The sequence below is a fragment of the Cottoperca gobio genome, chromosome 1 (assembly GCF_900634415.1).
Source record: "Cottoperca gobio chromosome 1, fCotGob3.1, whole genome shotgun sequence".
Lineage (NCBI taxonomy): Eukaryota > Metazoa > Chordata > Actinopteri > Perciformes > Bovichtidae > Cottoperca > Cottoperca gobio.
Window position 1 is genome coordinate 6,577,813 of NC_041355.1, and position 26,155 is coordinate 6,603,967.

Sequence of the window (26,155 nt, forward strand, 5' to 3'; positions counted from 1 at the left end):
TCTCGGTTCAGCTTCAGTTTGTGTTTGCAGAGCAGCAGAGAGCACGCTGCAGGAGCACGAGACAACCACAGCACTTAAACTGGGAAAAGTCCAGTCAGGATCCCCGCAGCCTGTCATCGATACATCCTCGTGCGTCATTGTAGTTTTCACACCGGCAGATAAGAGAACATTTAGGTGAGTGAACCTGAATTGACGGCATGTTTTTATTCTTTAGAAAACACGAGCTGGTACTGAATGAATGTCCAAACTTTGTCTCACTTGATTCTATGTGAGACTTTTCTATTAATGCACAAATGACATATGCTTTCAATTGTATAAAGTGCTACTCTGCCTGTGTTGGTTTGCTAATTTATGAGTTCAATAATCCATTTACAGCAACTGCAGGTTTATTCCCAGTACACTACATGCTGCAGCTTCATCTGTGTGTCAGCATCTTACAACACTTGAATGGATCTCTGCCTACTGATGCACTTGCAGAGTCAAACTGGATCTTGTGCATCACATAGCTTGGTGGTTTTATGTTTTTATGTACTTCAGCTATGTGTGCAGATAAACTGGAAGTAGCTGCCATTGTATTTTTTTTTGTTGCACTTGAGATTGTTTCATTAACTTGTGAGTGCAATTTGCTTTGATACTCAAGTGGAATACAGCTTCTTCACAGCACAGAGAACTGGTGCATTATAATTGCTTAAATAATGTTAATTCAATAACAGTTAGTGTCTGCAGTATCTTTACTGATAAAAATGCTTCAATTAATACATCAGCAGGGGAATGAAATCTTTTCAGCTTCTAAAGGGGAGCATGGTTTGGGAAAAAGCTGTTAAAGGGAATAATTATAAATTGAATTAACAACGTATTCACTTTCTTGGCAATCTCCCCACTACCCCTCTCCTATCCGTGCGCCTGTATAGACCAGATGTAACATGCTTTTTCGTGAACTTTACAGGTGCTCGTGGTCAGATTGTCCTTTTTATTTTTTTTGTTTTATTCAGATTCAGCAGTAAGCTATCTTCGTTTAGTATTAAGACTGAAGAACCTTCGTATCGCCGCCTCTAAAACTCACCAATTAACACTTTGTATCTTGTTTGTTTTAATATGTACTCAAACGGTAATGTAAAGGTTTACAAACGTGTGGTTTTAGTGATGTTTCCCTTTGCTTTCAGTCTTTTTGTTGAGGTAGGCTGATCAACTCCTGGTTCTCGCCGCCCGCTTCAAATGTTAAAAGCCCATTAAAATGGCCATTATCCGCTGTAATGGAGAGCATACACTTAAGGTGGTATGGCGCTACTCTGGCTACTAATTGGCTCAGTATGCCGTTATCTATCGATAAGATGGATCAACGCATGGAGGTGTAAAATCGTTAGGAAGCGACCTCTAGTGGTTGTAGAAATTATTATGACGGGAACAAAGACGGACGTCAAGTAACGTAGTTTGAAGAGCGACAAAGCTCTGTGTCGGGAGGACGTTGGGGTGGATGAGTTAAACGAACACAGGATTTTGTTACGTAACGTAACAAACTCTCGTTTTACTCAAACTATGATCTTTTCATAAACCTAACGTTAACCACGTGTTTAAAATGGCGACGTGTGAGTAGGTGCAGTTTGCTCTCTCTGACACATTATAATGGTGATAACGACTGATAACGGCCATTTAATGAGCGGATAACAATCGAAACGGGTGTTCTCGCTCCATAGTTAGATAAGAGTGGCACCGTTCAAGTGACAGGAACGTCAATAAACACCTTTCCCAAAGTGTTTGTTTAACTTTCTACTTGAACACATAAATCAACTATATAATGAGCATTTAAAATTAATTGTGACATTTGTAGTCTGGATAAGTATTTAATTACAGTGGTTAATTTATAGCAACAAATCATATAAATGATTCAATAAAATGTTGCAGTACTGTTAACATTACTGTCTTTATACAACATGGTTTCAGAAGCACATCATCATCATATTCATGCTATTAGATAAACTGAAAGTGTAGCGTCTCGTCACATTTGCCTGCTCTCCGTCTGCCTCTCTCTGCGTGTGAGTGTGAGTGTGTGTGTGTGTGTGTGTGTCTTCCTTTTGAAGTCTGAGCCCTCGTTTGTCTATGGCAGCTGTTTTTTCAGTCATTGTGACGTTAGAGGTGCTTGAATGCAGTAAGTGATTCTGGGAACAGGAAGTAGAGGGTGATGCAGTAAAGGCTGCATACCTCTCCCACCACTGCAGTACATGATGACTCAGTGCACTGAAGTAATGTAAAGTCATTCTTTTCCCAATGCATTTCATATTATACATCAATGATGCTCAGTGACGTGAAAACTAACTGGTTTTACAGTAATTCCACTGATTTTACACATTTACAGTCTTGTGATATTTTTCCAGAGATGTCCATCATCTCAAAAAATAACCTTTTGAGTTATATCAAGACTTCTCGGACTGTCAAATACTAAACATTACAAGCTAAATGAAGGTTGGATATGTACTGGTGTTAAAACTAAATGTATGTATTCATACTTTGATCCGACAAATTCAGATTATTATTTTTATGTATGAATATTTTAGTTTAGACAACATTAAACATTTGAGAAACTTTGGCTTCTTTTAATGAAAAAAAAAAAGTTAGATTAAAGTAGAAAATCAAGTTTTCACAGTAAGATTTGGAAAAGTATTGATTTAGTATCCGAACCAAAACATCATATCAGCTCTAGTATTCAGATTTATTCCAGGACTGTTGTATTAGATTGTATATGTGAACCATGTAAACTGATGACTGTATGAAGTTACTGAAGATTTGTTGGCAGTGAGCATTTGAGTACCCAGACAGACATCTGTTTCCAATGCAAATGTCGACTGGTGGTGTATTGATGTTTTCCTTCAGCTTGTGCAGTGACTGAAGGCCCTGCAGGCTTACTGCCCTGTGAACCTTTGACCTCCCAGGATCAATGGGCTCGGTGCTGTGAGCTCTACAGCGACGTACGTTTGGTTAAAGCTAATTGATTAGCATTGGTCGTCAGCCAGCTTATTGACTCTACTACTGAGTAGTAGTTCCGCGTGTCTGACTGTGAAGGATTGGGAGAAGTCACGTCAGGTGTGTTAAGGGTTGTAACCTGTAGTGAAAAACAATAGTAACAAGCCACACTTCAGGGTGTCACTGCGTCACTAAGATGACCGTTTGATCGGTGGATACTGCACAAACTGTAGCAAAGCTCACAAGTCTGATAAAGACACAATGCATGTGGTATCGATCTGCTAAGCTAAAAACTCACTAGCATTATATTTAACCTCTTTATTCCATAGTACAAACTTCACAAATTGAAAACATGCATTTGTAGTTTATGGGGGAGCTACGTGTCCGCGGTGCAGTGACTTCCTGGAGGCTAAGATGCTGCACAAAAGTGCTGGGCCGACAGATAAACTATAACAGTTCTGAATTTATTTATTAAAATGAGATACAATTTGTTGTTGGTGAGCTTCAGAGGTGTTTAAAGTTGTATTTCTGAACACTGAAGACAGCCAGACTAGCTCTTTCCTCCTGTTTCCAGTCTTTATGCTAAGCTAAGCTAACAGTCTCCTGGCTCCCGCTCCGTACTTCACGCAACAGACATGTGAGTGCTATCGAGCTTCTCATCTGACTCTTGGCACGAAAGCTAAACTTTTTCTAAGATATTAAACTAATCATCTGTGAAATGTCAAATTGGGACCAAACATTTTCTTATTCAATTATGTAAAACAGAAAATGTGCACATTTTAAGAAGCTAGAAGCCGTGAATGTTTAGTATTTCTGCTTGCTAACTTTGAGGTTCTGCACACCTACACAGGTGTTTTCAGTTAATTACAGTGAACTGCCTGTACACAGTCAGGAAGCTGTCAATCAAACAGTCTGTACATGTGCAGTGAGCCGTGAGAGTAGCTCTAATCAGGTTGATTAATTGAAAACACCTGCGGCTTTGTAGAGACTTTAAACGATTTAGTGATTATCAAGTCAATAAATGTTCTGTTAGCTGCGCTTAGTCAACTCATGGATTTGATTAATTGACTCTTTATTTAAACATTAGTTAACACGCCATAACCATAACATCCAGCTTTGTAATGTCTGGAACTGATGCGGGAAATGTGATAAATTGGCTGTAAGTGGAAACAACCTTCAGACTTCCTTTTCCTGTAGCTGCAAACACTTCCTGTCACAGCTCCATTTGTGTGAACTTGCCTCGAACTAGCACCGTCATAAGGTAAAGTGCAAGTCATGCTCCAGCCAGCAGGGGATCTCCGTGCTGCACAAAAGGAACATGACTCACACAAATAATTACCAGAAGCAAACAGAGAGAATGGACTGATGATGCTGAAGAAAAACAGGTAGTTCACAGCAGCTAATAACTGATTGCACAGTGAGTGTGTCCACACTGACCTTTATTTGTCATCCAGACTGTTTGCATTATTGTGTGTTCTCTGTTCTTCTGCATCTTGCTCAAACAGTTTGTCTTTGTTTTCTTTGCTCAAGTGAAAGAGATAAGCGGTTGTCAAAATAACACCGACAATCTGGTTTTCTTGCTTATCTTCCTTGGTCCAATGTCTCATTTTCTACACGGCGGGCAGCAGTTAATCATTACACTCCCTTTGGTTATCTTTTGTCATTGATACTGATCTATGGCCTAGCATAAAACATAACAAGCCATGTCACATTTAGGCACATTACCATGAAACATTTCTGTTTTTGTTGTTTCTCCTGTACCTTTGACAAGTTTCTTTCTTATCCTTATTTGTATTCATACTCTCAAGGCATTAAAAGTGTGGTTGGTGGTTGTAAATTGTAGGTACAGTATATTGCTGAAGCTCCAAAATGCATGGTTGGTTGTGGATTTAAATTCTTGATCTTTTAGGAGATGTATTGACCCGGTTTTTTACTTGGTTACACAAATGACGCTAAGTTGAATAAAGCATTAAAGCATAGTCTCCCTGTGTCCACACTGAGCCATTCTCTATGCTGAAAGTAATCCAGTTGATGTACAGTGGGAAAACGGATGCATTTGGATAATTACTACAAACATTGTTTGTGACCTTCCAATAAGATTAAAGCTTTCAAGAAATGGAACAACTCTCCAGGGGCGTGTGTGTGTAATGTAGTTTGTGTATGTGTGTGTTCCTGTCTGTAGGAAAGCGTGTGTTTGGGTGTGTACAGCCTGAATAGACAGACTGAGTGATTTTGTTATTGTGGAACCACCTTTGTTTCTCTGCCAAGATGGAAGTATGAAACATGTGGTAACAATGAGGAGGGCTGCCCTCTTGGCAGCAGGTGTCAGAACACGGTGCTATCATGTTTGGGATATTGATACTAATGTATACAAACACTCAGCAATGAGTTACTATTATAAACACTATTGTATCTACTGCAAGCAGGCCTGGGTGTGAAGCTTGAAGACTATTTATTACTGATCAAAACTTGTCCGTAGAACAGAGTATCGAAAAGTCAGGCTGATTTTTCTTGAGTTTTATAAACATTTTGTTGAAAGAAGCTGCTCTGGATCTTTTCATCATTTCACAGTGTCTTCATCCTCAAACTGTTGGCTCAGTTTTTTGGGAATCTTAAATTTGTCTGATAAAATAACCTTATGTGATATGAGTTTCCAGGAACAGCTGAGGTGAGATCGTTTGCTCAACTGCTGTTTCCATGGTCAAGAACGCACTTTCACGCACACCATTTTGCCAGTTCTTGCATGGCTGCCTTGTTAACATCAATTGTCATTGAAGAAATGTGTTAGCTTCAAACAGGACTAAGAGTCTGTAGCTATGCCACCGGCTCAGTGAGGTAGTACTTGGGCACAGCTGTGAGCTAACCTAAGCAAGCCAACATGCTCATAACAGCCATGCGAACATGCTGATCTTAAGTAGGTATCATGTTTAGCGTGTTAGCATGCTAACATAACTTATTAGCACTAAACACAAAGTACAGCTGAGCAAATTGAAAAGTTGAACTATCAATGGAGCTAGATGAAAAGTTAAAGGGAAACTTTTTCCGATTTTCAGCCTGCTTTGTATCGTTGCAATGTGGCCGGTGTGCAAATAACAGTGTTTGGCCTTCTCCTACATGTTCACCGCGCCCTGAGCTGCCCGAGGGACTGCTGGATGCTAAGTGTTCCCTAAAGCCATTAGGATACGTCCTCTGGGGATACTGAATGTCTGTTCAAAAATGGCAATCCGTCCAATAGTTGTTGAGATATTTCATTCTGGACCGAAGTGTGGGACTGCTAGCTGAAAAACATGTTTATATTTCTCAAAGTAAAATAAGTATTTTTTTTTATTTATCCTAGTGATTTGTGGGTAAAGTAGTTCTCTTCCTCTTGTCCCTCCTGATTTGTGTAGTCTTTGGTTGTGTTTCATCATCTTGTTTGGAGAGATACTACAGTAACATATTTGTTTACTTGGTGAATAACTTTAGTTTCACTCTTTTAAACTATCATGTGGTCTGTATATATGAGTGTGTTGTGATCATGATTCAAAGGATTGTTATGGTAATTGTGGCTGTTTTTAATTTGTGGACCAGCTTGTTTCAATTGCTGTATTACAACTTTGGCCTGTTGCTCTTGAATTCTCAGATCAACTTCAACATTTCGGGAATGGCAACGTTAAAACCATGTTTGTTTAACACTCTGCAGTAGATTATACTTTTTGTTCAACTCTTTAGTAACATGCGTTTTTAGCTTTGATAGTTTGTTGTTAAAAACATTATGTCATTGCAGCTTGCTACAGAGAAAAGCTCATCCTTTATTTCCTGGAAATGGAGATAAAACTGTGCACATGACATCAGGTTTCAATTTAATCCTATTTATTTATTTAAAAAAAGTGTCAAAACCGCATTAAGCATTTAATACAAACGCATAGATCATGTGTTTTCGATTGTACCAGGGTCAGAGCCTGGACGAATATTATTATAATGTGGCTCCTGTTGGAAAGTTTTCTCCTCCGTCCCTTCTTATCACTTTCTCCTACATGCTCCTCATGCCTCTGGGACTCTTGCCCTCACTGGGGTTAAAGAGCAGTGCAAGCTTTAAGCCCCACCTCCTCCAGCCTCACTAAACCTTCTGATTGGTCTGTGCTTCCCCTACTACACCACCGACAGTCCCTCCCCCTCCGTCTCCACTCACCCAGTGGCTCCCCGTCAGTCTGTTTGGATTATTGTAACAGCTCAGGGCTCTCATATGCGCTCCCCTCTCTGCCCACTGCACACACTACAGTGCTCTATATCAGAGATGAGGAGGATTAGGTAAGGGCAGTGTTTGTTTTCACCCCAGACAAGAGAGGAGGAGGAGAGGAGAGCGGCCATGGAGTTAAAGTAAGTGGGATGTTTGGGATTTAAAGATGGAGAGGAGGATTGGAAAGAGTGAGTAATAGAGGGAAAACTTACATAAGAAAAGATTTATGATTTTAAAGGAAGTGGGAACTGTACCGAGGTTGTTTTGGGAACGTCCTTTTATGCAGGGTGCAGTGATGACGCATTAATTGTTTGGCTTCAGTAGCAGGAAAAGATTATTATCCAAAGATGCTTCTGTAATTCCAGGTTATTACTCTGAAAGTGTTCTGAGCTAATACTAGAAATACAGGGTAGCTCACATGGTCTCAGGTGTTCAAGTGCTGTAGCGAAATTACTCTGAGCAGATGTGCTTTCAGTGGCTTTTCTGTGCAGGTGTATATGTAATGTATGCTCACAAGAAAATATTTTGCTTTTCTCTCATTTCCTTTTCCTGTTTGTCATGCTTAGTGCCCTCAGCTGGCCTGTCTTGAAACCAAGAAGGTGCACTGTAGCCAACATTTGTTGTGGAAAAAGTCAAACTTATTATATAAGCAAAAGTTTGTCTGCAGGGCTTTACAATATGTTCAACAAATGTGGTTTAAAAAAATAATTTATCCATTACATACAAGTCTAAAAGTATGTCACTGATCAGTGTGAGGAATCTACAAGATGATATTCAACGAGAATAAACAACAATTAAAGCTGTGAGTCAGCTGATGATGCATATGACATCTAGCTCCATCAATAAACTGTCGAGGCAATCAGCATTGTTGACTGAGTTATCATATTGTAACAGTAACTTTTTTTTACTGCTACCTAGTTACTGTATTTCAGCTGTTGTTGGATGTACGTCTAAGCAAAAAGCACAGTGACAGATTTTCACTGGAACTTGGAAATCAGAACTCGACTAACGTGACGCATCACTTCTCTTCTCACTAAAAGGCTCCACCAGGCTCCACAGCTGCTAAAGCTACAGGAAATGTGCAAAGTGTCATATAGCTCCTAGCTAAACACAAAAGTAACATTTGAAACCATGCATATTTATGTATGGATGGACGGATTCTACATTTAAGAGGTGCTGGTTTAGGCAGATTAGGATATCTGAAATATGGAGATCTGTTTTTATATTGTTTAAACTGAATATCATCATGTTGTCGACCGACAAAACAAGACATTTAAAGACAGGCACCTGGGACTTTAAGAAATTGTAATGGACTGCACATGAGTCGATAATGAAAGTACTCATTAGTTGCTGCCCTAATTGTTTAAGAAAGAAAACTATTTTCTGCTAGTATGTCAAGCACCATTGATTAAGGATGAACTCAATTCAAAACAAACTTTTCTATTAGTGCATTCTGTCTAGACACTGAGTGACTGTTTTAGCTTCATTAAAATTCTGGTTGACAGATCTGCAGCATGGACATTTTCCAATGGCCCTACGTTGGCACATCTGTAGTTCCCAATTAGAGGTCAGTTACTGTGCATGCACTAACTCACCCAGACACCCAGACAGGGCATCGTCTTATCTTGTGTCACCAGAATGCACGGCTGGCAGAGCCTGTGACGCAGTGACATTATTTCCTCACTCACTGAGAGTACCGCCGTTTTCTCTGAAACATGTCCAAGAAAGCTTGAATGGTAGGAATGGGGTTGGATATCACTACACGTTGTATAGTTTATTAATCACGTCTAAAAGCTGCTCAAACAAAACCCCTAAAACGGTGTTCATGAAATCGCTTTTGAGGTTTAAAAACCCGTTGCCCAGTAGACTTTCATCTGTGCTTTTCAAAGATGCTGCTGATAGTTGAGACCTTTCTAAGGGGGAGATGGGGGGGGGCGTGCTCTGCCGCTGTAATCTCTAATCACCCGGTCCCCAGTGGATGCTTTATATACGAATGAAAGCATGTGAAGCCCCCGATTCCACTGAAAGCTGGAAAGCACTCCATATACACTGCCCTTTATATAAAGGTGTGTGTGTGTTTCATTATTGTTGCTGCAACTTCCTGCAGCTGCTGCTAAAACATTACAGCATCTGGAGTACGGTAGGCTTTGAATTTGAAGTATTTTGTGACTAAACTGTTGCAGTATTGATGAAATGGTGCGATTACCAGGGTCACCATGGACATAAGCCTTGTAGAAGGACCATCTGGCTTTAGGTGCTGAGAGGATTTAAAATGCAATAAATTCTGAAAACAAACACACTGTCAACTCATCAGTTACAATGATGATGCGTTTCATCGTCTTTAGAGACAGCACAGTCAGTGTAGCATTCGGCCCTTGTTGTCCTCGACATGATTATGGGGATTTCTTGGGTTTGATTGACAGGTCAGAGCTGTTTACTGACTGAAAAATAAATTCCTGTCTTATCTTTTGGCCCCAGAAAGCAAGGTTGGCAGATATACAGCCAAGTGACGCATTGACACTCTTATTCATTTAGAGTACAGACTGTAACATGTGATCAGACAGTTGGATGAGAAGAATGAGAGCATTCTCATGTCTGTGCATTAAGTATGGAGCTAGAGCAAAGATGCAATTAGCCTAGCTTAGCATAAAGACTGGAAGCAGAGGGAAATGGCACGTTCCCCTGAAACCACAAATTGCAGTTGTATTTATGCATGTTGTGGTTACTAAGATTGTAGCTAACGTGACAAAAACAGCATCTTGAATTCGCACAGGCACTCATTTAAGATGTAGAAATTCATTAAATACTGTTGTGCAAAGGATAGGCTAACAAAGTATTATTCACCAAAATAATTCAACACTGATGATAATAAAATCTGACTTCAAATTACTGATGTAAAATAAAGTGACGCGCATGCAAAGAGCGGCAATAAACCGTCCTGTGACTCTCTCAACATGGTGGCCCAGCAGTGAACCTGCATGCGACCGGACTCTTGGACTTCTGACCTGACAAACTAATGAGTCTCACTTCATAAAACCCTATAAAACATTCTATAATATGCAGGTGAAGCGAAACAAACAAGCTGATCTCCATCAGTGTTGCTCCATCAGAAACACGTCATTATCTGAATGAACATGTGTAACAGAAAACCCATCCACCTGTTTATCTTCACCCTGGTTGTTTACATTTTGAAAGCGGTCGTTCTGACTGAGCTGTGTCATTATCGCGTCGGGTTACATGACAATATGCGTGTTTAGCAGTAGAGAGGTGGTGAAAACAGCTGAGGTCAGTGCTCTGGAAAGAGCTGTGTGATGGACACCAGAGGGAGACCCAGAGTAACACACAAGCCATGCAGCCACTATGTAAACCAAAACTTAAGATATACCTAAAAGAACCTTTTTAGAAAACTGTTTCCTCTTCATACTGGTGAGTGGAAATGAGCTGGTTTTACAATTTACATCTTGCCCTAGATTCTCTACATACAACTGTTAAAGTTTAACGTTGGTTGTTTTCTTTGTTGGAGGATGAGCCAAGAGTGCGGTGACTAAGTCAGTTGGAAATGCTGTTTTTCTTTCACTGTAGTCTTTAAAGTGTCTGCATCTGGAGTTATGATGTGGCCGTGAACAGTGGAACAACAAAAACAAGTAACGTGTTTACTCTTCAGTGTGTGTTGACGTGCGTGCGCCCCTGAGAGATGAGTGTCTCTATGTTGTTTTCATACAGGCCTTCAAGGAATGTAATAGTCCTGCTGGCTTCTGTGACTTAACCCAGCTTTTTATTGTTTTGCCATTCAGAGGCTACAACCATCTCCACAATTATTGGATGGATTGCAATGAAATGTGTCACAGATGTTCATGTAACCCTCAGGATAAATTGCAATAACTTTGAATATCTGTTGGAAAAAAGTGAGGCGTGCTACGGACGACATCCTCGACTCGCAATAGTGTGCACAAAGTGCTATTGCTTGTTTATTCAAAGTTATTAATATTGAATAAGTTGCGTGTCCACATTGCACTGCATTCAACACTGCACGTACTTGGGTCCATAGCAATACACCCGCCAAGTGTGAAGTAGATTGGAGGAACGGTTCTCGAGATTCCTTGTTTTAAAGTTAGATAGTTTAGTTTATAACCAATAGGCCTACCTACAGAACTGACATCCACATTAGCCAATTAGCAAATGTAAACATGCTAACATGCTAAACTGAGATGGTGAACATGGTTAACATTAAACTTGCAATGTTGTAATTGTTTGCATGTTAGCATCTTGATGTTAGCATTTAGCTCAAATCACTATTGAGCCTCACAGAGGTGCTAGCATGGCTGAAGAACCTTAGTCTTGTTGTTAACAACATACATAAGTGACGCAGCAATCAACTAAACAAATGAATCAACAGTTTGTGTTTCTTAACTGATAATAAAATCTCTTTTCCTGCTGTGTTAACAAACACTGATGTACTAAAACCTTCAACGGCATCAGGAAACGCTAACAGCTGTGATTTAGCTGCTACTAATGTTAGCATTGAAAAGCTTATCAGTCAGTTTGGATGTTGTAGCGGGCTCCGGTCCTGTGTTTGACTATTTAGCTTACATTCAGATCGCAGACTGAACTTTTTAACAAAGTGAAGAAGTGTGTTGTTGGTCATAGAATCTGCTGTGTGTGTAGCAACAAAGTTTGCGTTATCCAAATTGAAGGCAGCCTCTTTGAAATATTCTATATTTCTGTGATTGATGTTTTGTGCATCTGAAAGTTAATGATGGGCCCTACTCCCACATAAGTGACTACAGTATTTGGTTGTTTTTAATCTTTCCTCCAGAGTTGCACTCTTGTTCTGTGTCCCACTGACTGACTCACTGAGTTTGGCAGAGGTTGAGATGAGATCAGTGGAACGGCCTCGAAGCTGCCAGGCATAATGAAATGTTTGACAAAATATGCCAAGATCAACTAAGGTTATTATTTAAAATGAAAAGTTAGAAACGATGAAAAAATACCTCTTTTTTTATTACTCGTCGGTAGATGGAGAAGCATATGAAAAGATCATTCAAATCAAGCAACATATCGCAGCCTCAGAAACCGATAAGTCTTTGTAAATGTGGTCAACATTTAATGCTATTATTTTAAACTGTCAGGATTAATATACATTTCATTGGTGTGACCTTGTTACTGATGAAGGAAATGCCAAAGAAGAGCCTAAATGTTTTTACTATTACTGTCTTTCCTCAAGTGACCAATTTAGATTCTGGGCAGATTGATATTAATCTGGAACGGACTTCAAATTACAACTATTTTCAAAATTCATGTCTTTAAATAGATTTCCACTGTCCCCATTAAGGGTAAACATGCATTTAATGTTCTTAAAGGAAGATACTTAATGTATTTTAAACTATTTATATCCTGAAAATTGCATTTAATTGCCAATTTTGTTTCACTTCATACATTCAGCCTGACTTTGTGTTCATGGTCACCGATTTCGTGTAGGGAGGGAAAGTTATTTAGTTTTGCTTTAACCAATTAGTGCCGATTTACGTCGGCATGTGTGATGAGGTCATTTTCAGTAGAAAGAGAAGCTGGTTAAAGGCAGCTGCCAAAAAAACAGATTAGAGCAGTTGCCAGAAGCGCTTAACATTTTTCACATTGATCAAAGAAATAAGGTTTTTATGTCTGCATGTGCACTAAAAACTTGTAACTTGTACAGCAGCAGCTAGTTAGCTACGCAGGACGAATATGTTCCCATTCTGATTACCCAACTTCTAAAATCTTCTAAGATTGGTTTGTTTTTCCAACCAGTGGAAACGGCTCTAAATGAGCGCCTGACCTTTTTTCAAACACTGAACAACTCGATTATGTGGGCAGCAATTCAGAGGGGACAGGACTGCTTTCGTACACTGAATTGTGCAAACAAATCCTCTTTTTTTTAAAGTGGTAATTTTGTGGACTAAACACACACGCATCTCTTCTTCCTCCTTGTATGAAGGGATGTGTATATGCACATATACTGTAAGAGTGACTTTTTGTTTTGGCAGATTTTAAGCACTTACATCTTCCCTTTCTGTCATACTTTCATTCCCTTATACTTCATGATTCTCTCTCATCTTTAATATTTTTGCATCATTCCCTCTCCTACCTTTTCTCCCTCTGTCTCTGGAAGTACAGTGAGTCAGCAGCATACACACACCCACACATGCACTCGGAAAGATCCCTTTTGGCTTTAACTCTATTGGCTGTGGAGGGGACCCATAACTGCTTCCCCCCCCCCCCCCCCATTTGTTAGATCACCATCTGTCAGTCAGTACTCGGGCACATACTCTTGATGCTGCACATGCTCGCTGCACTGCAGTGAGCCAGCATTTATTTCAGACAGAGAAAGAGAGGAAGGTAGGAGGGAGATGAATGGATGAGACAGACTGAGCCAAGAATGTAAGTGATGGGAGGAGAGAAAGTGGTGAGGGAGAGTTAAAGAGGGAGGGGGGAAGAGCTGATGAAAAACTGAAATACAATCTGGCTGAATCGCCCCTCCTCAACTTCGCTCACGTGTGTGTGTGTGTGTGTGTGTGTGTGTGTGCGCACACCCATAAACACACGGAGGAGCACACATCTTGTTGTCTGCTGTTTGGCTCGTAGCTGCTACCTGGAGGGAGGCAACATTTCATGTGAGAGCTGACATGAAGGCAGGTTTAGAGGGATTTTAGTGCCTGCTTCAGTCACATGGAGCCAGTGTTTTGGTCTGTGTACCGGAGTGGATGACGCCTGTTGATGCTGCACTGTAAGTCTTCCTGTTTATACTGTAATGAGACAAATATTTGGAATAGATGGCGCATGATGATAACTATTTTCTATTTGAGTCACTACATGCAAAAAAGGTAAAATTCTAATGATTTTAAATATGAATTCCTCCAATAATATTTAGGCTTTTTCATGTGCGTATTAGATGACCGCTCAATCCAGCAGGAATTATTCCGCTTAGCTGGTGCGGATCTGATTATGTAAGAGTGCAGCGTTGTGAGGCTGCTGCGACCTTGTGCACCGTCAGCACAGGGCTGCTTCTGTTGTGGCTGTCTGCAGGATTTAGGAATCCTACTTTTATTATCCGTGCCATATTTGACGCTGTGTGCATCTGCTTAATCCGGTCCCCCGTGGAGCTGGTACGTTATTAACATGTCGCCTAAGACCTGAGCTTTTGTGTTTGTGTATTTCTGTGCTGGCATGCAGTGTATATGTTGTCATTCATTTCCTTTTTATATATGAATACACATTTATGAATGGGGGTTTTAGCTTCTGTGCTGGTCATATTTTTGCTAGATTGTGAACATCTTTTTTTGATGTTTTTGTCATTATTCTGCCGCTACAGTAACTTTCTGCTTTGAATTGCAAGACCAGATTGCTGAAGCTGAACTGAGCTGCTCAACACATAACTATGTGTCATCTGACAGCAAACTCATATTGGAAATGTTGGTAATAACCCACTATCGGCATGACTGCTTCATTTTATCCACCGCTCTCTATTTTCAGGCTTTAGCGAATCACCACATTGTAGTTACAGGCTCTCACATCTGCTTTCAGTGTGGTGAAAGACAGGAGGAGGTTGCTATGAGAGAGGGAGAAAATGGAAGAAGAGGAAGGAGAGCATGCATCGTAGAAGGAATTGCAGTCCCTGAGGGTTTCCTCTCAGCAGCAGAGGTGGCCTGTTTCTGCGCCAGTCTCCAATGTGAAGAGACAATGAAAGCACTGACACACTTTCTGTGTCCAAGCTAGCTGCCAGATATCGTTACAGAAAAGTCAGACGGTAAACAAAACGGGCCGCAGTAAAAGGATGTTTCAGATAAAACTGGAAAGCAACTCCACAATTTTTGAGTCTAATTATGCTGCGCAAGTGTTTTTATTTGTGTATGTTCAGCGTTGTGTCTCTCACTGATGAGTGCTGAACACAGAGTGCCTTGCGTTCACTTTTATAATCAAATATTTATCACTCAAAGTGCCTTTTCAATAACAATCATCCAGACACTCTGACTTTCTGCTGCTGGTTCCCAACATGGAGGTCGAGAGCAGAACAAGATAAATTCTGCTGTTTGTTTTCTCAGATTTTCCTCTTTAGGCCTCTAACTAAAGAATGCAATGATGCCTAGTCCTCGTCAGTACAGGTGCTAATACCAATCTGGTGGATCGTATCAGTGAATCCCTACCTAAAACATATTCAAATTAATAATCTGGATTGTTTGACAAACCTGGATTAACCTTGGGGCGCAAATTTGTTACAAATATGTAATTTAAATAAGTTACTAAAAACAAACTGACACATGACTGTGCCCTGGGGCAGTTGCCCGCTTTGCCTGGTGGGTAATGCGGCTTTGGGTTTGGTTGAATTGCTTGCAACTCCTGGACGTGTGCAACCTGTGGCATTCATGGATATATTCTAGGAACTAGATACCAGACTCAAATATGGCTTTTCTAGGCTCTGGGAATTGTTTTATTTAAACCTCAATGGTCCTCATCCTAATTTCCTAACAGAATAATATCGGAGGTGTCCTGTTTACGAGCTCTTTTATAATGGTGGTCAATGGGGGAAAATGCTTTTATGCTGCAGGTAATGTCTTCCTCCCAGATGTTGTGTCTCGTCCCACTGACTCAATGATAAGAGAACAAGTGACTATATGAAGATACATTTATTGCACTGAGCAAAAGGAAAATTGGTGACCTTCTGATTTGAGGGAATATAACAGTCACTGTCTCTAATATTAATACTTCTGTGTTTATGAGTTCAAGGTAAATCCTGAAGCCACAGGCACTGACTGGTGTGTCTGTTTGTGCATTTGGCATTTCCTCCCTCTGTGAGGGGACGGAAGGAAGAAGGCATTTTGCTTTTAAACTTTGATCTTTACGTCCCACAGATTTCCACCCGCCTTCGATGGGTTGTGCGTTTGATCATACGCCGTGTCTTTTTTTCTTTGCTTTGTCCTCACCATGTCTCCTCCTCCCTCTGTTTCTCTCCGCAGGGTGCTGGGTAAGAGGAAGAGGGACTCCTATGTCAGAGTTTTAGGATGGCCAGTGAAGGCTCCACTATCCCCAGCCCCGTGGTCCGCCAGATTGACAAGCAGTTCTTGATCTGTAGCATATGTCTGGACCGCTACGAAAACCCCAAAGTACTGCCCTGCCTACACACCTTCTGTGAGAGGTGAGTGGAGTTACCATGTTGTTGTATGCATGATTTCAATCCTGTGAATTGTGTATACTAGAAGAAAGAAATGTGGGCAAACACAACTGGTCTCAGACTCAAATGTACCATTTTTCTGCGAGAAAGGGACGCTGCACGACAGTAAGTGGGAGCTGCAGCAATAATACTTACTCAATAGTGTGGTGCTTTTGTGAATGTGAGTATTGTTTCACATGAGATGCATCTTTTCTGCTAACTTGGGTGTGTTAGTACCATCCTCTCTAACAAGCAGCCTTTGTTTCTGACACAAAAGGCAAACTGTGGACTGTCTGCCTGTTTACTCTGGTTGCTTCTATAGAGTCATTAAGTCACATTTAACAATACAGCCATTTTTCTTGTGGTATATTTATTTTACACATGCATGGCTGTGGAATAATTTTACTTTGTTGTAGTAGTAGTAGGAAAGAAGAGAATACCGCACAAACAAATCATGTTTTGTGCAGTTAAAGTTGAAATTTGAATGTTTAATTGCATTGTGCATCTTTTTACATATCTGCCAGAACGCAGCTACCTCAAACTATATTCAACGCTAACCTAAGAATAAAGTGTTATATAATCTGTTAAATCCTTAATGGCAGAAAGGCATTATTGCTCTGATCTGAAGCGTCCTCTACTTCTATAATGTATTTCTGACCACATGATGCATTTGTGACCACACTGGTCTCTAATGTAATGCTGCTCTACATTGAGTTTATTTTTAGCATGCTACATGTGTACAAGCTAATGCAGTCCAATATAACAGCACTACAATAGAGAAGTGAAGATATTACGATGGTGTTGGGGATGTTGCAATATATTGAAAGGTGTTAAATGAAAATGCATTCAACAAAAACAGTCACGGGTAAAGGTTTAAACAGATGACTTGGAAAATTAGCAGAGAGATAAATAAACACAAATAGCAATACTGTAGTGAGTAATTACTTATACTTACTTATTAATTACTTATTAGTGATATACTTACTAGATCTGCTGTCTATATACTGTACAGCTGAATCATTTGACTTTCCTAAGTACTCAATGCCACACACACACACACACACTACTGTACACCTCCCACGCCTTTCTCCGGACGGCTATTTCACAGAACTTTCTACTCTTTTAATACCCCCCCACACACACACACACTCTCGTCCTCCAGGTGCCTGCAGAATTACATCCCGGCCCACAGCCTCACACTGTCGTGCCCTGTGTGCCGCCAGACCTCGATCCTGCCGGAGAAGGGTGTGGCGGCATTGCAGAATAACTTCTTCATCACCAACCTGATGGACGTGCTGCAGCGGGCGCCGGGCAGCTGCGGCCAGGAGGCCGCCGCTCTCAACAAAATCACTACTGTGGCGACAGGACAACTGCTCTCCTGCCCCAACCATGGAGGCAACGTAAGAGTCGTGCACACTGTCAGGTTGTCTGCCTGTTTCTGTCTTTTCATTTGACCTCCTCTCTCTCTCACACTCACACTCACACTCACACTCACACACACACACACACACACACACACACACACTCAGAAAAGTTAGTTAGTTAGACATTAACATTAAGTTCAGACCTACGAGTCATCACATCAGAACGTCCAGCTGTTTGTTCAGTAAACTGGTTTATAGGCTTTGAGGGATTTCAGCACAACATGAATTATTATCCATCTTCTATGACTGGGGGTTAGTTTAAATACAGTGTGACAGCTTTTACTTGTGTGCAGATGTTCACAATGAATAATCATTGTCTCACAAATCAGATAAAGACGTGACAATGGAGAGCTTGGATGTCAAAGTTATCGCTCACTGGTTCAAGTTTTGGTAATTATTTTAAAGGTTAGCTGTCAGGCTAACATTCACTGTTTTGTTTTATCAACCAAAAATATGATGATACATCTACAGCCATGTTAGTGGCTCTGTGAGTCTGTACAAAGGCACTGTGGTGCTTTGAGCTAAATGCTAACAGCATGCTAACATGCAGGTATAATGTTTACAATGTTTACAAGTGTTTTAGCACTCTTACATTTGCTAATCGGCACCAAAGACTAAATACAGCTGATGGGGAACGTCGTCAGTTTTGATCAATGTATTGGACACATGTGTACCAATTATTTCATGGCTCATCAAAGTCAGTAGGTTTCATCCTCTGGTTAACATGAATGTCTTCACAAAATGTTATGGTAATCCATCCAATAGTTGTTAAGATATTTCCGTCATGACCAAATTGGTGGACCGACCAACGTTGCCATCAGCCACGCTGCAAATCAGTCAAAAAATGTTGTACTAAGCCTCAATATCTAAATCTAATCTACCCTTTCTGTTGTTCAGGTCATGGAGTTTTACTGTCCGCCTTGTGAGACGGCCATGTGTCAGGAGTGTACGAGTGGCGAACATGGAGAACACCCAACTGTGCCTCTTAAAGACGTAGTGGAACAACACAAGGCCTCATTACAGGACCAGCTAGACGCTGTCAAGAAGAGGTACAACAGCAGCATTATGTAGACTTCATACTGCACTACAGACCTTATGCATATTGCTCCCAAGTAACGGCCATGGTGGCACGAATTAAACAAACACTATCCTCTTTCATGTGCACGTCTGTCATGGGACTGCTGACTCAATATATGAGAAATATCTTCTCATTCCTCCGGTCCCTCTATGGCTTCCAGGTTGCCAGAGATCGACTCGGCCCTGCAGATGCTGTCAGAGATCCTGCAGCAGCTGACCAATCAAAAGAGCTCCATTGAGGACGACATTCATACTACCTTTGATGAGTTGCAGAAGACTCTGAACGTCCGCAAGAGCGTTTTACTGATGGAGCTGGAGGTCAACTACGGCCTCAAGCAGAAGGTGACGTAACAAAGTACTGTAATTCCACTGACTCATGCAGAGTTTATGTGTTGAGCTTGGATGTTTCGTTTAGACTTTGGTTCCTATCTGGCAGCAGAAATGATAAGTGTTGTGTTTTTTTAATCAGCGTAAAGCACAGGACAGTCATTAGCTACCTCTTAAAGGAATACTTCACGAGGTGTGTGAGAGTTTAACGGATGTTTTGATATAGTTTTGCTGTTTAATGCGGCCATTTTTACGTCCATTCATCGAGACTTTTCTCAGTTTTTGTTTTCTTCGTTCACCGCGGAGGCATGCAAGAAAAATATAGTTTTCTTCAAGGTAACACTGGGTGAGTAATTCATATACAAATGGTCATTTTGTGGGTGGAGTATTCCTTTATTAACTGAGTTTTATAGTATGTAACAAAAGGAAATGATACAGAAAGAAAGAAAGAAAGTGAACATCGACCTAATTATAATCTATTTTTGGAAAGTATTTAACCTATCACAGGCTGCTCATCAGGCTGGGCTCAGCTGGTCTGATAGGAGATTAGCAGGCAGAAAGAGGGAGGCCGGGGGAACTGGTGCACCACCCCAATCTGGACGACCAATCAACGGTCTGGTTAGGAGCGTGCTGCCGCCCACACAGGGAGCGTCATCACATGGGTGGCTAATGATTTACAATTCACTGGGTGGAGTGCAGTCAAAACACTGGAGCCCAGGGGAAAGTCAGAAATGTGACTTTCAGTTGTGTTGTTGCCGGTAGCTAAGATGGAGCCAGTGTGCTGTACGTACATGTTGTGTCAATACGTGTAAAGAGATAGTAGAGGGTGTTTTGGATGAAGCGCCTCTAGTCTGAGATAAATGGCTTAATGGCCTCTCTTGTGGGAGAAGAGGAGTGTGATGGGCAGATGCGGGTGAGTGTCTTGGTGCTTTTAATGAGGGCGTGGTGAGATCCCAGTAATATGGAAGGACAGGGGAAACCTGCTTTGCGTGCATTAGAGACAAAGAGCTTCTTTTTATAACACTCAGATATCATGATCTGAATGTGACTTGTTAGCATAATATTAGCTAAAGTGGTAACAAGTAATGCATGAGTCATGACGTTTAATGCATGAATTACTGCATCATGAAGTCCTATTGTTGAGCATTACAAGAAATTGCAGTTAACTATGCGTGTTAGTTAACACCCTAATGGATCATCAATAATCTACTTTGTACATTGTTTTATATGTAAACTACACCAGTAACTAACAGTAATTTAACAGACAGATCTCTGCAAGTAAACACAGGATGACGTAGCCACAGCTGACAGATACTCATCTGTTTTCGTGGTTCGTCACTGCTAAACGTTGTTAGTTTTTGATATGCCATGTTTATGCCAACATGGACCAAAATGAGCCGAGATTCCACCATCTTTTTGTTGGAAGGTCATGTATGCTTTGTTTTCTTAGTTATTGATCTTACTCTCCATACTGGATTTATCTGTTTTTAGATGTGCTTTTACTACACTTTTTATTTTGTCCATGTTGAAGGACAGTCTCTTTCACCACAAGGTAACCCTGCTGCCCCCTGGTGTATGCATTAGGTGCTTCAAGCCCAGCTGGATACTCTGCTGCAGGGCCAGGAGGGCATCAACAGCACCTGTAACTTCACGGAGCAGGCGCTGAGCCACGGCAGCGAGGCCGAGGTGCTGCTGGTGAAGAAGCAGATGAGCGAGCGTCTCATTGAGCTGGCCAGCCAGGAGCTTCCTCTGCAGCCCGGAGAGAACGACCAGCTGGACTTCATCGTGGAGACAGAGGGACTAAAGAAGTCCATCCACAACCTGGGCACTATTGTAACGACTAACGCAGTGGCCTCTGAGACTGTGGCGACAGGTGAAGGGTTACGGCACTGTGTGGTGGGCGTCCCCACCTCCATCACCATAACCACTAAGGACAAAGATGGAGAGCTGTGCAAGATGGGCAACGCAGTCATCACTGCGGAAATGTCCTCATCTGATGGTAGCAAAGGTGAAGGGGAGACACTGGACAACAAGAATGGCACTTATGAATACCTGTTCTCAGCTCCGAAAGAGGGGACTTTTAATTTATCACTGCGTTTATATGACCAACATATCAAAGGAAGCCCCTTTAAGATAAAGGCCACAAAATCCATAGATGTGTCGGCAACTTCAGAAGGCGTCAAGAAGAGGCTGAAGTCTCCGGGCAGCAGTCACATCAAGCAGAAGGCCATCAAGAGGCCGGCCAGTATGTACAGCACGGGGAGGAGGAAAGAGAACCCCATCGAGGACGACCTCATCTTCAGAATCGGTAAGAAAGCTGCTGGCAGGTTAGATGTGGTGACGGTTAAATATGCACTCGTATACTGTATGTTGTGTATGTTTAAAAAATATAAGTTTGACAGTAACAGACTCGATGCATGACACATTTTAGTTTATTGTATTGACACAACTCAGAGATGCTCGTGCAAAACTGGAGCATTACTTTATCTTTTGTCTCTTGAGTTGGAAGTGCCACCTCTTAACATACTGCAGCATCATGCAAGTAAAACTACATTTTAAAGATGATAAGCTTGACCAAAACCAAACCAAAGTCACATCTTCAGTTTAATAAATGAATGAATTGGATATTTTTTGTCATGACCCATCTTATAAAGTGTATATTATCAACCCCCCGCCCCCCTTCATTCATTGTTATTAATGTAATGAGATTGTTTCTATGCTGTTATTGCTCCTACAGTTTCTGTTCTGTTTTTACCATGTAAAGCGCTGTACAAATCAAATGTTTTATAATTATTAACAATTTAAAATGAATTCATACAGTCTCACTTACTATATATGCCAACAAACACAACAACATCTACATCTATGCACCAATTTGTGTCAATTAATAAATGATCCCTTGATTCAGTTAATATTACAGTCAGTAATCTATACAAAGTACGAGACTTTTATTTATCGTAAATCTACTAATATATTTCATGTTTTCTTTTAGGCACAAAGGGAAGAAACAAAGGAGAGTTCACTAATCTGCAGGGAGTGGCCACCTCTTCTCTGGGAAAGGTGCTGATAGCAGACAGCAACAACCAGTGTGTCCAGGTAAAAGTGTGTGTGTGTGTGTGTGTGTGTGTGGCCTTGATGGTTAAATGTATTGAACACTGAATGGATGCATTTTTATTTTAACCTCCTAAACCTGTTTTTTTTTTATGTGATGCAGATTTTCACCAACGACGGCCTGTTCAAAAGTCGCTTTGGTGTCCGCGGCAGGACTCCGGGTCAACTGCAGCGACCGACGGGAGTCGCCATCCACCCAAACGGTGACATCATCATCGCAGACTATGACAACAAATGGGTCAGCATCTTTTCAAGCGAAGGCAAGTTTAAGGTAAGTCGAGATTTAAAGTTTTGACTGGAGTGAAGGACTATAATATCAGGGACAAGAGTAATGGATATAACCACAGAGCTTCATACCATAAACACTGGTAATACTCTGTACTATATGGAAAACAAACTAGCGTTAATATACATATAAACTCCCTGAAGTTCCCGGTCATGAACTATGTGATAACAGAAAGCCGTTGACTTCTTCAGAACAAGATTGGCTCGGGGAAGCTGATGGGCCCTAAGGGCGTGTCGGTGGACAGAAACGGCCATATCATCGTGGTCGACAACAAAGCCTGCTGCATCTTCATCTTTCAGGTCAACGGCAAGCTGGTCACCAAGTTCGGTAACCGTGGCAACGGCGACAGGCAGTTTGCAGGTACACTCAATGGTAATATGTGCGCTGCCCCCCCCCCTTACGGTCTTTCTCCAGCCAGCTCACACCTGCATGTGGAATGAAGATGAATGCCAAACCAGGAACCATAAAGATCCCATTACCCTTTGACTCCTGAGTGTTTTTCTTCTTAAATAAGTAGATGAGACGGGGGACAGAAGACTGTAAAAACACACGACAGACTTAACATTGCAAAACACGGTCCTCAATCAGCCTGTAGCATCACAGATCATGGTATAAATAACTTTGAACAATCTTGTTTTGTCATTAATTTCATTTGTCTACCTATTAATACGCATGTCATGTCGGTCATGAGGCTGTTTTCTAAACCGAACTAACGCCGTTTGTTTTTGACAAAACATTTCTGAGACTTGTTTTTGTTTTTGTTTTTTAAGGGCCTCACTTTGCTGCCGTCAACAACAACAATGAAATCATTGTGACAGATTTCCACAACCACTCAGTCAAGGTAGGTGCAATATCAGAGCGGTGAGAAAGTGTATTACAATTATGACTAGTCTATATTTTAGTACTACAAATGGAGGCTTGTGAGATATAATGTTCAGACTTTCTTCCATTTAAATGTTTTCTCTTCTTTTGTAAAGTCTTTGTAGTTTTCCCCCTCTAAGCGTCTGATCATCAGATTTTAATTAACACTATTCTTTAGATGATGTATTACTATTGTTTACATCTGCGTTGGCATCACCGTTTTATGATTATTGTCTTCATGCTTTTACCCCCTTTCAAACCAAAACAGGTGTTCAACACAGAAGGAGAATTCTTGCTGAAGTTTGGTTCTAACGGCGAGGGCAACGGCCAGTTCAACGCCCCCACAGGAGTGGCGGTGGATGTGAATGGAAACATCATAGTAGCAGACTGGGGCAACAGCAGGATACAGGTCAGTGCAGAACGTGTCACCTGAACAAGGCTGAAGAAAACACAAGCAGAAGTAGACTTGAACTTTTATCAATTTCAACACCGTGTAGAACAAACGTAGATGTAATGTATGTTGTTATTCAAGTGCCACGACATCTTCTGGAACATATACACACGTATGTACAATATACATATCTGTACGTCATTTTGTACACATTCACATCTAAACTTCACATATAAAGGAATACATTCTTTAAAACAAAATAGTTTTCTAATTTTAAATGACCCCATTTTCAAACAACCACTTTTCAATGTGAATCATCCTTATTTATGAAATCATTCTTATCCTTCATAAAACTAACCAGAGGATTTATTTTGCGCTCTCTTGCTCACAGGTGTTTGATGGCAGCGGTTCGTTCCTGTCCTACATCAACACATCAGCAGACCCGCTGTACGGCCCGCAGGGACTGGCTCTCACCTCTGACGGACATGTTGTGGTTGCAGATTCTGGCAACCATTGCTTCAAAGTGTACCGCTACCTGCAGTAGCCCTTTCTCTCTCAGTGCACATAACTGTACAGTGTACATAAACACACACGCACTCATTAGTATGGAGCGACCGGAAGAATTGCACTCACCCACTCACCTATTCATCTTTGAATCCTGCGGTCGTTGTGCCATCTGTGTGACTGTGACATCCTGTTTGACCTCCAACGCTGAAGAAACAACAGAATTATTTGTAGTTTGAATGAAGTGAGAGGACGTATGATATTCACAGACGGCTGCTGCTGATTGGTGGTTTGAGGGGTCGTTCATAACCTTGTCCACAGTCCATCTTAATAACACTGATTGTTGTACTTTTTTTATTTACTGTGATATGGCAGGACAACTGGAAAAACAATGCTATTGCACTTGTTCCTAAAGTTACTGGTTGGACACTTTTAAGTGAGATTGACATTTTATTTTAGTCACATAGAAATTAATGGGAATTCTAATTATAGTGCAGTGATATAGATTGCAGCTTCCTGTTTAATGCTCTTAAGAGTCCTCACATTTTGCCTGTTAACTATAATGGAAAAATATTCCACCTACTGTAGGTAGCAGGGTAGAGCATGCTTACACATCTCTGTGCATGCTGTTTTTACTAATAACACCAGAAAAGCTACTGTGCACAATATGTATGTTTCAAGCTGACACTTTAACAAAATCACCAAAAGAAACTTTGAATGGAAGCACTGTTTCAATTACAATACAATATGTGGAAATTAATAATCAATGTAATTTGTCATCACTGTAAAATGACACACACCATATTAAAGTATGCTGATGACTTCGGCTTAATTGGTTTTTACAAAACAAAGTGTTTGTGATTTGTGTGGTGATCACAATCAATATGTTGACTTACAAATGTGCTGTGATTTATGAGCAAACGTCTTATAATTTGTTACAGAATTTGAGTAAAAGGTTCGTTCATCATGCTGCAATTCAGGTTTAATTAAACATCAGATGCAGAGCTGTGATCGGCTTCACTCCTGTCCATGTGCTCTTATGTCTTTCAAATATCTCTAGAACCACTAACAAGTTGTATTTTAGTAAAAACAATGTGATCCTAAAAAGATGCATTATGTATTTTAACAGTTTAGGTGTGTGTTGTACAAAATACACTGTGCTCCTATTAGAAAACCTTAGTCAACATTTGTTTGTCCTCAAGCAGTTTTAAATACTTGTTATCCTGAATTTAGCTCATTCATTTTCTACACAATCCTGTTAAATTATTTGTTGTCCATTGTCTTGTTTTTATTTGTAATGCCAAATGGAATTAAAGTGCCCATAGGAAAGAATATTGTGTTTGTAATTGATTTTTTTCAGTGTACTTACTGTATGTTGTAAGGCAGTTTTATTTATACCGCATGTTTCATACACACAGGTAGGGTAAATGTGCTATACAGAGAAGTTAAAACAACAAAGTAATAAGGTGCATTTATTATTAGTTTGCATAGCTGCTGAAAACACTGACTTATAGTTTTGTTTTCAACATAACATCTATCAGTTTGAAGACTGACAGTAATCATGTCAGAAATGTAATATGCATGTTCATGATTCTAAAAATCTGTTAAGGATCGCAGTTTCTTTTAATTTCTCCCTGCGGTAATCAGTGTTTTCAATATGATTGGCGATGACAAAAATCTGCAAGTCTGCAGAGCACACTAACTCATGTTGTCTCCCAGTATAACAGCAGACCTGTTTGAGAGTAAGGGGTTTTTCAACTTTATTGAGCCCATTCATTACATGGATTATAGATGTTTCAGGTTCATTATTTAA

At 40.6% G+C, this 26,155-nt stretch overlaps 1 protein-coding gene across 8 annotated transcripts; it reads left to right on the forward strand.

Annotated features, from left to right (window-relative positions):
* trim2a (tripartite motif containing 2a) lies at window positions 1-25,674 on the forward strand. 8 transcript variants are annotated; one of them, XM_029453571.1, is made up of 13 exons: window positions 7,138-7,317; window positions 14,738-14,960; window positions 16,168-16,346; window positions 17,524-17,761; window positions 18,683-18,834; window positions 19,024-19,204; window positions 20,774-21,497; window positions 22,182-22,285; window positions 22,404-22,571; window positions 22,778-22,958; window positions 23,357-23,427; window positions 23,716-23,856; window positions 24,230-25,674. In XM_029453571.1, the coding sequence occupies exons 3-13, from the start codon at window positions 16,213-16,215 to the stop codon at window positions 24,380-24,382; spliced, it is 2,247 nt and encodes a 748-aa protein (XP_029309431.1). In that variant the 5' UTR covers window positions 7,138-7,317; window positions 14,738-14,960; window positions 16,168-16,212; the 3' UTR covers window positions 24,383-25,674. The 8 variants fall into 8 exon arrangements, 6 of the variants coding, with proteins under 6 accessions (XP_029309509.1, XP_029309655.1, XP_029309431.1 ...); XM_029453649.1 differs by lacking the exons at window positions 7,138-7,317; window positions 14,738-14,960 and adding an exon at window positions 1-174; XM_029453795.1 differs by lacking the exons at window positions 7,138-7,317; window positions 14,738-14,960 and adding an exon at window positions 4,215-4,343.
* The last annotated feature ends 481 nt before the right edge of the window (window positions 25,675-26,155 follow it).

Bases quoted from the DNA above. Each gene is read 5' to 3' on its own strand.
- trim2a (XM_029453649.1), top strand. From the start codon at position 16,213: ATGGCCAGTGAAGGCTCCACTATCCCCAGCCCCGTGGTCCGCCAGATT. The intron at 17,762-18,682 runs GTAAGAGTCGTG...TCTGTTGTTCAG, and splicing joins GCCCCAACCATGGAGGCAAC to GTCATGGAGTTTTACTGTCC. The intron at 23,857-24,229 runs GTCAGTGCAGAA...TCTTGCTCACAG, and splicing joins GGGGCAACAGCAGGATACAG to GTGTTTGATGGCAGCGGTTC.